The sequence below is a fragment of the Pantherophis guttatus genome, chromosome 1 (genome assembly GCF_059756535.1).
Source record: "Pantherophis guttatus breed Tessera chromosome 1, ASM5975653v1, whole genome shotgun sequence".
Lineage (NCBI taxonomy): Eukaryota > Metazoa > Chordata > Lepidosauria > Squamata > Colubridae > Pantherophis > Pantherophis guttatus.
In genome coordinates, this window is record NC_142063.1 from 179,016,151 (window position 1) to 179,029,925 (window position 13,775).

The following is a 13,775-nucleotide window of genomic DNA, read 5'->3' on the forward strand; positions in this document are numbered from 1 at the left end:
GGGCTCTTCAACTCTCACAAGCCTCTCTCAGTAGTTGTAAAGCCTGGGTCAACAGGAGGTCTTCTTTCTGCTTTTCCTGCCAGACAGTGTCTCCATGTCGGCGTCTGTTAGCTATTACCCCTGGGGGGGTTCTCCTCCGGCTCTGGCAACCTCCCCATGCCCAGTGACTATTTGGCTCTCACTGGCTTTTCCTCAAGCTGTAAATCAGCCATCCACTCCAAAGCTTCCCAGCTGGGGCATGACTGGGAGGTAGTGGATCCAGCAGCCCCCATGTCCTCCTGGTCGCTGTCTTGGTCAGACATTCTTTGCTCAGCCCCCACAGTAGTTTTCCAGGATGGCTATTAATTTGAGACCTTGTTTAATGTCAGGTATGCCTCATTTCAGTACTCAAGAAAGAAAAACCCCGACTCCATTTTTGTAGAGAAAGGTACTGTCAGGTTTCGTTGCTATCTTAAATAAACTTCATTTTCAAACGCAAAGTCTCTAATGAATCTTTTTTTTATTTAAGGATAGAGAACGACATTTCTGAACTCTTTTTCAGCCAAACTGGCCCCTCCTTCCAACACCCTCCCCTTCCGCTCTCCAACCCCAATGTCCCATTGGCCATCATGCAGATCCATCTCTTCATCCCAGCACATTCTTTCACAGGAATTTGCCCCCCTCCCTCTATCACCCAGGTAACCCTATCTGCTGTCTGCAGAAAACTAGGTAAAAGTTCATCTCAGCAATAAATCAACGTTTCTTCTCTTTCATTCATTCCAATCATGTCAGCGCTGGAAAAGAGCCTAATTTGGAACGCTGACATCCGGCCCCTCTCCCTTTACTTCTGTGACGTAACCTGCCCCATAGGAAAAACCACAACAAGATAAGCATCATTAGCCCCTCCTTGGCTGTGAACCCCCCCTCCCGGCTTTCCTGGGTGGTCTGCATGGAATTTTGCTATAAGGCGGTCAGCTTGGATGTTTGAGCTCTTCACCCAGGAAGCCTCTGACAATGGGTAGCCCTTCCATTTAATTAAATATTGGAGGCGCCCCCTGTGCCATCTTGAATCAAGAATTCGCTGCACTTCGTAACCCCCAACAACCAGGGGCCCAGGGGGTTCATGTGGCATCGGCCTTAAAGTAGACCCCACTACAGGTTTTAGAAGGCTACTGTGAAAAACGGGGTGAATTTTCCCCAAAAGCCGTGGCAACTGCAATTGCACTGTAACGGGGTTAATTATTTTTATTATAGGAAATGGTCCTATAAATCTCGGGCCCAATTTCTTGCTCGGGAGTCTCAGTCTCAAGTACTTGGTGGAGAGGTAAACTTTCTCTCCCAATTGAAATGGTCTTTGGGGAGTTCGGTGCTTGTCTGCTTGTTCCTTATAAGATTGAGCCGCCTTTGCCAGCGCCCTCTTAACATTCTCCCAAGTTTCTCTCAACATTGCCATCCAGTCGGTCAAACTGACTGAGGAAGGGGGCTCCCTTGGGTACTCTGGCATGGGGACAAAATCCATGCCACTCACTACTTTGAACGGGGTTAGCCCCGTGCTGCTGTGGACAGCATTATTATAGGCGACCTCCGCAAAAGATAGGAGGTCTGCCCAATTGGACTGCTGGTAGTCGACATAACATCTTAAATACTGTTCTATCATAGCGTTCAGTCTTTCCGCCCCCCCATTGGTGCTCGGGTGAAATGCTGAGCTGAGCCCTTGGGATGACCCTATGGATCGTAGAAACTCCCTCCAGAACTTTGCTGTGAACTGGACCCCTCGGTCGGAAATTATTCTCCTGGGAACTCCATGCAGGCGGTAGATGTGTTTCAGGAACAGTTTGGATAACTGGCGGGCTGAAGGCAGTCCGCTACAAGGAATGAAGTGTGCCTGTTTGGAGAATAAGTCTATTACAGTCCAGATCACTGTATTTCCACTGCTCCTCGGTAGGTCTACTATAAAGTCCATTGCAATCTCCTCCCATGGTCTTGTCGGTTCAGCTACTGGTTGCAACAGCCCAGGCGGGCACCCTGGTCTTGTCTTCATCATGGCACAAATGGTGCAGCTTTTTACATATGTCTATGTCCCTTCTCATGTGGGGCCACCAGAACTGCCTTCGTACTAGGTGCAGAGTCTTTAGGAACCCGAAGTGTCCCGCTGGTTTAATGTCGTGGCTCCTCTCGAGAATCAGGATGCATAAAGTCTGTGGGACCTAGAGCTTTGTCCCCCTCCATGCTAGGTCATCTCTTTTTGTCAAGAGATGTTGATTGTCTCGATACCAGGGGTCTGTCAGCATTTCATTTTTTAATTTTGCAGTTAAGTCACTTGCAAGTTGGCCCTGCTGATCACGTTGTTGCCGTCTGGTGATCACTTGAGCCGCAGCTTGGGTGGAGGGGATGATGGTATTCACTACCTGCTCCCGCTCACTGTTGTATTGGGGCATCCGGGAGAGGGCGTCAGCCAGGAAATTTCTCCCTCCTGGGATGTGCTTAAGCTTGAAATTGAAGCGATTGAAGTATTGTGCCCACCGTACTTGCCTGGGCGACAGCTTCCGTGGGGTTTTTAGGGCCTCTAGGTTTTTATGATCAGTCCAGACTTCAAATGGTTTCTGGCCTCCCTCTAGTAGGTGCCGCCAGGTCAACAAGGCCCATCTTACTGCGAACGCTTCCTTCTCCCACGCCGCCCATCGTCTCTCTGTATCGGTGAGTTTGCGAGAGGTGTAGGCACAGGGTTGTAGATCACCTTGGTTGTTCTTTTGGAGTAACACGGCTCCTACTGCCACATCACTTGTGTCTGCTTGGATGACAAAAGGCTGTTCCGGATCCGGGTGTTTTAAAACAGGTTCTTTCGCAAACATTCCTTTCAGCGTCTCGAATGCCTGTTGGCAGGTCAGGTCCCATTGTAGGGGTTGTTCCAGGCGAGGTTTTGTCGCTGGGCCTCCTGTCTTTAGGAAGTCCGTCAAAGGTTTGGCAATCTTCGCGAACGAGGGGATGAATTGTCTGTAGAAGTTCGCAAAGCCTAGGAAACTTTGCAGTTGTCTGCGGGTGCGAGGGGGCTACCATTGTAGAACTGATTGGACCTTGGCTGGGTCCATCTCTATCCCCTCGTTTGATACTTGGTAGCCCAGGTAGTCTAGCCGTGATTGGTGGAAATCACATTTTGATCGTTTGACATATAGGTTTGCCCTTAGCAGTTTTTTCAGTACTTGGCGGACGAGAGGTATATGTTCGTCTATGGTCTCCGTGTAGATGAGAATATCGTCCAGGTAGATGAGGACCCCTTTGTAAAGGTGTTCATGTAAGACTTCATTTATTAACTGCATGAACACTGCCGGGGCTCCTTGCAATCCAAAGGGCATTACTTTGAACTGGAAACTACCCAGGGGGCAGTTGAATGCTGTTTTCCATTCATCTCCTGCCTTTATGCGTACTCAGTAATAAGCTTCTCAAAGGTCTAGTTTGATAAAAACCTTCCCTTTAGCTAGGTGGGTTAGCATGTCCTTCATGAGGGGGAGGGGGTACAAGTTGTGTACGCAAACGGCGTTGATATTTCGAAAGTCGACCACCAGTCTCATGAAGCCGTCCTTTTTCTCTTTAAACATGACCCGTGCCGCTATCCTTGGTTTTACTGGCTCAATAAATCCCCTTTGTAAGTTTTTGTCTATGTAGTCCTGCATTTCCTGCATTTCTCGGGGCATCATGGCATACATTTTTGGTTTGGGTAGTTTTGCTCCCGGGATAATCTCGATGGCACAATCGGTCTCGCGGTGGGGGGGGGGCAGAATGTCACACTCGGCCTCGCTGAATACCTCTGCAAGGTCTTGGTACTCCCCTGGGATCTGGTTTGCATTACAAGCGGTGGTGGGTGCGGCTGCCAATTGCTTTGCTGCACCTTCTGGGAGGGACCCTTGTGTTGGTGGTGTTTTCTTCTGTAGTGGAGGGCTGCTTTGGGGTCTCAGCGTGGGAGGGAATTCTTCTGGTCGGGGCGGCAGGGGTTGGGGCCCCTTTGCTATTCTCAGCCTGTGGGTCCCCTCTTGCCACCAAATGATTGGGCCCCATTTGTCCAGCCACGAGAGTCCCAATATGACTGGTTCTGTCATCTTGGGGGCTATTATGAAGCGGATCGTCTCCCAGTGATCTGCGAGTTCTAGTCTCACGGGTTCAGTCAAGTGTGTGGCGTACGCTCCTCCCACTAGGGACCCATCAACTTGCTCAAAGCGAATTGGTTGTTTGAGCTGTTTAGCTCAGATTCCCAATTTTAGAACTGTGGGTAGGTTGATTAGGCACCGTGTGCTACCCGAATCTATTAGGGCTTGGAAAGTCTCTTTGGGGGCTGTTAGGCGTATGGGGAAAAGAAAAGGATGGACAGGTCCACTCACCATCGGGTCATCCTCACCTTCGTCCTCCATGTCATAGGGTTCGGGGGACTGATCTCCCTCATCTGGGATTCCTCTGGTTTCGGTCAGATGAGCAAAAAACTCCAGGATTTGGGGAGCTTCCCGCGGTACGTGGGTGACGCGCTTGGGCCCTCATTCCGGTCGTGCTTTGGGCGGTGGAGCTGGTCCCGGTCTAGGCGTTCCACATCTTGCTGCTATGTGGCCGCTTCCTCCACATCTGTAGCATTTCAGTGGGCTCCATGGGGCAGTTGGTCTGTAGGAGGGCTGTGATGTTGGGGTTTCTCGTCTGTTGAGTGGCCCCTGGTCTGGTCAGCCTCTCTCCTTTCCCTCTGGTGGTTTTGACGTGTCACTCGCCCGCAGCCCTCTGTCGACTTTTATCGCTACCTGGAACCATTCAGCGAGTCGATTTGGGATGTCACGATAGGCAGTCACTTGGGAAATTCTTTTATCTAGGCTTGTTCTAAAAAAATACACCAGCAATCGCTCTGGTAGGGGAGGCAGTGTCCCAATGACTCTCCTGAATTCACGGATATGCTCTCTGATAGGCTTCCCCCTCTGCATTAGGTTTCTGAGCTCGTCTTCCACATAGGGGTCCTCCTCCTCCTCCTCATAACGGGCTCTCAATAGTTGCAAGAACCCATCTGCATCTTGTAGCTGGGGGCCCCTGTTTTTGTAGAGTGATGCTGACCACCTCTTTGCTTCTCCCTCCAGCCCTTCCGAGATAGCATTCACTAGGGCTCTGGGGAAAGGGTAGAGGTGTCAGAACCGCTCTATGTATATCTCAGCTGAATCGAGGAATTGGGCGAGGCTGTCTGGGTCACCATCGAACTTCCCTCAGCAGGGCCGAGCTGAGGATTTTGTGCAGTATCTGTATGACAAAATCGCTCAGATTCGGGAAGGGCTGGCCTCTGACTGGGTATGTCTGGACGGGATGACTGAGGCAGGTCTTGAGAGTGTTATCTGGGGGGAGTTCGATCCTGTGGCTCCCGAGGACATGGACAGGGTCCTAGGACGGCTGAACGTGACCACATGTTTATTGGACCCGTGTCCCTCCTGGTTGGTACTGGCTTCCCGGGAGGTGACACGAGGCTGGGTCCAGAATGTTGTTAACGCTTCTTTGAGTGAGGGGGTCCTGCCGGCCGCTTTGAAAGAAGCAGTTGTGAGGCCCCTCCTCAAGAAGCCCTCTCTGGATCCGGCTGTTTTGGCTAACTATTGTCCAGTCTCCAACCTTCGCTTCGTTGCGAAGGTTGTTGAGAGTGTGGTGGTGTAACAGCTTCCCCGGTACCTGGATGAAGCTGTCTATCTAGACCCGCTCCAGTCCGGCTTCTGGCCTGGGCACAGCACGGAAACGGCATTGGTCGCATTGGTGGATGATCTCTGGAGGGCCCGGGATAGGGGTTGCTCCTCTATCCTGGTCCTGTTAGACCTCTCAGCGGCTTTTGATACCATCGACCATGGTATCATTTTGCACCGGTTGGCGGGGTTGGGGGTGGGAGGCACCGTTCTGCGGTGGTTCTCCTCCTACCTCTCTGACCGGTCGCAATCTGTGTTGACAGGGGGGCAGCGGTCGACCCCGAGGCACTTGGCTTGTGGGGTGCCACAAGGGTCGGTCCTCTCGCCCCTTCTGTTCAACATTTATGTAAAGCCGCTGGGTGAGATCATCCGTGGCTTCGGGGTGGAGTTCCACCAGTACGCTGATGACACCCAGCTGTACATCTCCACCCCAGGCCACCCCAATGATGCCCTTGAAGTGATGTCCCAGTGCCTGGAGGCCGTGCGGGCCTGGATGGGGAGAAACAGGCTCCAACTCAACCCCTCCAAGACTGAGTGGCTGTGGCTTCCAGCGTCCCGATATAGCCAGCTGATGCCATCGCTGGCTATTGGGGGTGAATCACTCGCCCCCACGGAGAGGGCTCGTAACTTGGGCGTCCTCCTGGATGCACGGCTGTCTTTAGAAGATCATTTGACGGCCGTGGCCAGGGGGGCTTTTTATCAGGTTCGCCTGATACGCCAGTTGCGCCCCTTTCTAGATCGGGACTCCCTACGCACAGTCACTCAGGCACTTGTCACTTTCCGCCTGGACTACTGCAATGCTCTCTACATGGGGCTCCCCCTGGGGTGCACCCGGAGGCTCCAGCTGGTCCAGAACGCGGCCGCGCGGGGGATTATGGGGGCGACGAGGCGCTCCCATGTGACACCTCTCCTGCGCGAGCTGCACTGGCTCCCGGTGGTCTTCCGGGTGCGCTTCAAGGTGTTGGTGACCACCTTTAAAGCGCTCCATGGCTCAGGGCCGGGGTATTTACGAGACCGCCTTCTGCCACCAATAGCCTCCCACCGGCCAGTACGCTCACACAGAGTGGGCCTCCTCAGGGTGCCGTCCGCCAGACAATGTTGGCTGGCGACCCCCAGGGGGAGAGCCTTCTCTGTGGCGGCGCCCACCCTCTGGAACAACCTCCCCCCAGAGATACGTACAATAACAGACCTCTGGATTTTTCGTCGGGCCCTGAAAACCCATTTATTTCAGCTAGCTGGGCTGGCTTGAGTTAATTTTTAGAAATTTTAAACTGATTTTAAATTGGAATTTTTAATTACGGCCAGAATATTTAATTATTTTAAACAGTTTTTAGATTTTGTATGTCTTGTTTTTACTTTGGCTGTTCACCGCCCTGAGTCCTATATTGGAGAAGGGCGGTATAGAAATTTAAACAAATAAATAAATAAATAAATAAAACTGGGGTGGCTCCTCCCTCTCTGCCCTCTCCTCTCTGTGCTGAGCTCTGTAGGGCCGGCGTTGGTGTTGATAGTCCTCTGCCTCGTCTCTCATCCTGGGGTAGGGAGGTGCTGCCTTGTCTGGGCTTCGCTGCCATTCCCATCCCCAGTTCGCCCTTCCCAATTCACTTAGGGGTTTTTCTTTATCTTTTACATTTGGAAAGGGAAATCCCGCCTCTTTTGGCACAATCCCCGGGTACTTATCTGGCTCACGTTTCTTTGCTTGAAGTTCTGCCGGGGGGGGGAAGGCGGAGAAAGTTGAACCTTTGTATTTTCCAAGTTGGCTGGGATCACGACCGCTTCTGCTCCTCCCGTTGCTTGAAGCAGGCTTTCCTCCGAGAGCTTGGCTTCAGCCATAGTCCATCCGACCAGACGTCTGGGAGGGAATGGGATGATTTAAACTCAGCCAGCCTGGGTTTGGAGGAGTTTGGCTGTCTGTCAGGTTTCGTTGCTATCTTAAATAAACTTCATTTTCAAACGCAAAGTCTCTAATGAATCTTTTTTTTATTTAAGGATAGAGAACGACATTTTTGAACTCTTTTGCAGCCAAACTGGCCCCTCCTTCCAATACCCTCCCCTTCCGCTCTCCAACCCCAATGTCCCATTGGCCATCATGCAGATCCATCTCTTCATCCCAGCACGTTCTTTCACAGGAATTTGCCCCCCTCCCTCTATCACCCAGGTAACCCTATCTGCTGTCTGCAGAAAACTAGGTAAAAGTTCATCTCAGCAATAAATCAACGCTTCTTCTCTTTTATTCATTCCAATCCATGACATCCATGTCAGTGCTGGAAAAGAGCCTAATTTGGAATGCTGACAGGTACTTTTGCTGAGTATGAACTGAATGCAACTAAAGAAAAGCAAGGTCTGAGGCAATAGGTGCGAAAATCACATACAGAAAGCATCCCTAAAACCCTCCCCCCAAGGGTCCAGTCAGGATTATCCAATCCACATCCCCCCAAGGGGTCATGTAGGGTGTAGCTTCCGATGGCTCCATCCTTCTGGTATGCCAGGATGGTTGACCTTACTGGTTATCAGCACACCTCCCAGCTGCAAGCAATATAAAAGCGGAGGCTGACACTAAATTTATTACTTGTTGTAAAGTAGAAAATAAAATGAACCTAGTCTGCATTTAAGGATATAGGGTACTTTCTGCTTGAAATTACACAGAGCAATTAAATTTTGTGGATGCTTTATTAGTTTTAATTTGCTGTGAATCATTGCTAGATTGAGTGGAACATTCATAAATGAATAAACAAATAATATATTTAACTTGAAACTATGTGCAGGAGCCTGGATATTCACTGGAGGTACCCATTATGGACTGATGAAGTATATTGGAGAAGTAGTGCGAAATAATACTATCAGTAGGAACTCAGAAGAGAATGTGGTTGCTATTGGCATAGCTGCTTGGGGCATGGTATCTAATCGTGAGAATCTTATCAGAAACTGTGATACTGAGGTACTGAATTTGGTTAACAATTTACATTCAAGATTATTTCAGTCCCAACATTACATATAGGGGGAGATTTACTCATTTAAATCTATTCTATTGCTTCTTGTCTACAATGATATTTGAAACAAGATCTTAACATTATATAGTCTATAGTTCTTGAAGCTTGAACAATTATAGATCTTGATTAATGAAATGACTGAAAGAATGTATCATTTACAAAACAATAAATTGAACTGCAAATCATGTGGAAAGTCAAATTAGTCTTAGAAATGAATTATGTAAATTGACAGAATAAGGAAAGGATAGAATAAAACAAAGATTATATTCATATAAAGATGGACTAAGTTATAATTTAGCAAAAAAGATTTTAAAAAATGAAGGGAAACTTGCATATTAAAATTGGTGACACTATTTTCAAATGGCTGTTTACAAGAATAGAGTTAATGAGTGAAATGTAAACAAGAGGTCCACTTCTTCATTCCCCCAAACCTTGGCTTCTACTCTCCGCACCCATTTCTTCATGGAGAAATTGTTTTTGCCAATGCAGAAAGGCTGATGCCTAGCCTATCTGGTGGCAGCATGCATGGGCAACCTTAAGAGAGCAATGCTTGCAGATATTGTAACCAATGCAGCTCTAGTCAGGGCTTGAGATTCCAAAAGTTCATGAGCTAAGTTTAGTGTGATTTCTTGTCCAAATGAATATGCATTTATTGTGTTATTAACCTTCATTTCTCAAAATTTGAAAAGGGGCTGCTAAAGATAATATGTAAGTAATGCAAAAAATATGATGTTGAAAGGAATTTTATATCTAAATATTTTATCTAATTCCCAGACATACTACTCAACACACTACATCATGGATGATCTCAAGAAGGACCTTTTATACTGCTTAGATAATAACCATACTCATCTAATTTTGGTGGATAATGGAACTCATGGGTATCAAGGCATAGAGACAAAGTTACGCACCCAGTTAGAAAAATATATTTCAGAATGCATTATTCCAGGTCAGTATCTAATAGGGATTATTATTTTAGAATTAAGTATCAATTAACATGAAATGTTACAGTTATTTTTGAGGATGAATACATTCATTTGACTCACATATTGTTTAGGGTTTTTTTTAATTAGAACATGTTATATTTAAAAGGCAACTATATTAATGTAACAAGTGAATGAATCAATAAATATATTTAAGATAAAATATTTTCTTTACTGATTATACTGAACAGTTATTATATGGAATACATGGAAAATTATTTCTGGGTACACTGTGATTTACAAAAGAACATGAGCAAAACTATCAGCTTCAGATCTTGAACTCATACCATGCAGCCGCTGAAAGACCATATACCCCAAGAAGCCAGAAAATGTATTTCATTGTTTGTGTTTGAACAAATTAAGAGAATCATATTTCTCTAGAGTATTTCTGTGGATACATGAATGACAATGCACTTTTGTAATGATCAGTCAGGTCCTTTGAGATATTATAGGCTTTTTAAGTATTGAGGTAATGACTTTTTAGATTCTCAGAAACTGTATAGCAAATATCTTTGGAATACAAAGAAATATTTAAGATGTGGCAAAAGTATGGTGACTCAAACTAACCCCTGGCATGAAGATGGCAAGGAAGTAACCGGCAGTAGGGAGAAAGCAGAGCTTGCTTAAGTCATTCTTTGCATCAGTCCAACATACCAAAAAAATTACTGTAAAAGACAAACTAGAAATAAAAATTAAAATAAGGAAGAAAATGGTAAGAGAACTTCTATCTGACCTTGATGAATATCTGACAACAAATATAAATCATCGGGACATGACAGATTACATCTGAGTTCTGAAGGAGCTGGCACATTTGTTATCTCAGAACCACTATACCATATCTTTCAAAAATCCTGGAGCACCGGGGAAGTACTTGAGGATTGGAAAAAGACTGATGTGGTTCCCATCGTCAGGAAAGGAAAAAGTCTAACATCAATACCTGGGAAGATCCTGGAAAAGATAATAAAAAAACAGATCTGCAAACATCTAGAAACAAATAAAGTTATAACTAGTAGCCAACATGGATTTGTTAAAAACAGATCATGCCAAACCAATCTTATTTCATTTTTTGATAAAGTCACAAAATTAGTAGACCAGCAAAATGCTGTGGACATAGATAATGATGATGATGATCATGATGATCATGATGATTAGTCATATTTCTATGCCGCCCACTCTCCGAGGACTCTGGGCTTACACCAAAGACAGTATACTAAATAGCATATTGCCGCCAACAATCTGGGTCCTCATTTTACCCACCTCGGAAGGATGGAAGGCTGAGTCAACCTTGAGCCGGTGAGATTTGATCCGCTGATCTGCTGAACTAGCAGTCAGCTGAAGTAGCTGCAGTACTGCACTCTAACTACTGCGCCACCTCGGCTCTTAGATTTCAGTAAGGTTAAGGTGACCAGATTTTAACATTGGTAAAGAGGAACACCACTGTGGGCGTGGTTTATTTTGTGGGCGTGGCTTGGAGGTCATGTGACTGGTGGGCGTGGCTAGCTGGTCATGTGACCGGGTGGCCATGGCTATGTGTATAGGGACTACTCAGAGGGCTGAAAAAAGTCATTTCTGACAGGTCCTCGCACTTTTGACTGGTCCTCACACTTATGACCATCCTCACATTTATGCCCGTGCAGCATTCTTAACAACCATGTCACTCATTTCACAACTGCTTCTCTTCACCATGATGACAATATAGGGCAAAAATGTAAAATGTGAGGACAGTCGTAAGTTCGAGGACTGGTCAAAAGTGCGAGGACCAGTCAAAAATAACTTTTTCAGCCCTCTGAGTAGTCCATATGCACAAAAGGACTAACCAGAGGGCTGAAAAAAGTCATTTCTGACAGGTCCTCGCACTTTTGACTGGTCCTCACACTTATGACCATCCTCACATTTATGCCTGTGCAGCATTCTTAACAACCATGTCACTCATTTCACAACTGCTTCTCTTCACCATGGTGATAAGATAGGGCAAAAAACGTAAAATGTGAGGACAGTCGTAAGTTTGAGGACTGGTCAAAACTGCGAGGACCAGTCAAAAATAACTTTTTCAGCCCTCTGAGTAGTCCATATGCATTAAAGGATACAGCAATAGAGAGGGATGAAGGAAGGGAAATTAGAGTAGGAGTGAGGGTAAAAGAGGGAGGAAGAGAGGAGGAGAAGGAGAAAGGAAGAGGAAGTAGGGAGGAGAAAAAGAGGGTGGGGGGAAGAGAAAGTAAGAAGGAAAGAAAAGAGAGAGGTGGTAGGTTTGAGGAGAAAGATTGCTGTACAATAAAAAAGATGAAAGGGAAGAAAGCCAACCCCAAACAAATATAAAGATATTAAGATAAAGAATGAATTGTTAAACTTTAAAGAATAAAAGAGAACAAATATAGATAAATAGCAATAATTAGAAACACACATACAAACATACAATGTATTTGCTTTGAACAGAGTATTTGGCCGGTTCACAAATTTAAACAGTGTTTAGTCATTTCAATTAAATTTACAATTTCTATATTTCCTTTTTGCCATAGTTATTCCTCATCTATTTTTAAAAAAAAACAATATTACCCTTCATCCTCATCTCTAATCTTAATCAAATTCAATTTTTCCCTTCTATTCTATATTATACCCCTTCCCATTGTCATCTATTTTTATATTCATCCTCACATTGGTTAATTATGTAATTATGTAATACAGTTGTTTAATACAAATTCAACATTTTAATATAAATCAATTAGTTATATAACTAATTTTTTGTATATTAATCAATATGAACATGAATATTCCAATTATTTCCATACAATCCAATTTCTTACAAATCAATTAATTATATTTACCAATAATAATAAACCAAATAATTTCCCCCATATATTCCTCCAAACCACAACTTAACAATTTCTGCTTTCAACACAATATACAATTATTAATAGTATCTCAATTATTACAATTCCCTAGTTAAATAGAGCTTTTTTTCTTTTGTGTTTTAAAATCTTGAACTCTCCTCTTTTGCCCTAAATTTCCCATTGTTTGCAGTTTTGCACCTACCTTTTTTGGTGAGGAAAAAGAAAAAGAAATCTCTCTTTGCCTCATTTTGTCACGTTGCAGCTTTACTTTCGATTTCGCTTTTTCAGCATAGCTAGGGGGAAAAAAATCTGCTCCAGGTGTAAGGATCGCCTCTCCTTCCAACTTAAGAAAATACGAACTCTTGAAACGTAGTTGTTCAAAAGGATTCTTTTATTAAGCAGAAGTGAAAACCATCCAGCTAAAGCACAATCTGAATGCCCTTAGACAAAGCAGTAGGATTAAAGTGGTAGAGACCCCTCCCTTTAGGTCAGAATGCAGATTTCAGCCAATACACAAGTGTGAAGATGTTTTCTTTACTATTTCCTTTGAGAACCCAAACAAACATGCATTCCCACCACTTCCCTTTAAAGTGAGACAACCCACATGGCTATCATATAAATTCCTGCAGGTAAAGGGAATCTCAGGCTTCCTTGGCGCCAGGATATAGGTTGTAAAATATCTGATGACACAGGCCATGTTAGTAAATCGAATCCAAGTCCCCCCTTCCTTCACTTGAATGGCAGTATCACTTTTAGGGATCTGACATGCTACCCTCCTTAGAAAACAAAAGGGTCCACCTGTAAAAAAAAAAAAACAAATATACACAAGATTTCAAGATTTCATGATAGTAGATCAACAAGGTTTGTTAGGGTATTGGGAGTGAAATTTTCTCAGTAAGATTGGAGCCCTAACGTGGTGTTTAGTGACCCATTCATTGTGTGCTGATGGTAAATGTTTCCAAGCAACTAAGTATTGGACTTTCCCTCTGTGGATCCTAGAATCAAGGATTTCCTTGATTTCAAAGTGTTGTTCACCTTCAGTCATGATGGGAACAGGTGGTGTAGATGCAGGTGGTCTGAGGGATGAGATTACTTCTCGTTTGAGTAAACTGATATGGAATACTGGGTGGATCTGCCTGAGTGTCTTTGGAAGAAGTAGTTCAACTGCAACTGGATTGATGATTCTAGTGATGGGGAAAGGTCCAATGAACTTTGGCCCTAGTTTCTTTGATGGTTGTAATGATTTCAAGAATTTTGTAGATAAGTATATTCTGTCTCCAATATGAAAAGGTTTGGGCTCCATCCTTTTCT

The 13,775-nt window shown here is 45.1% G+C and overlaps 1 protein-coding gene across 1 annotated transcript in view; it reads left to right on the forward strand.

The window, feature by feature from the left end:
• TRPM8 (transient receptor potential cation channel subfamily M member 8) overlaps positions 1-13,775 on the forward strand; it is a 356,525-nt gene that overhangs the window by 36,054 nt on the left and 306,696 nt on the right. The window contains exons 5-6 of the mRNA XM_087887046.1: positions 8,429-8,601; positions 9,428-9,602. Of these exons, the coding sequence (XP_087743172.1) occupies positions 8,429-8,601; positions 9,428-9,602 (348 nt within the window). The remainder of the gene's footprint in view (positions 1-8,428; positions 8,602-9,427; positions 9,603-13,775) is intronic.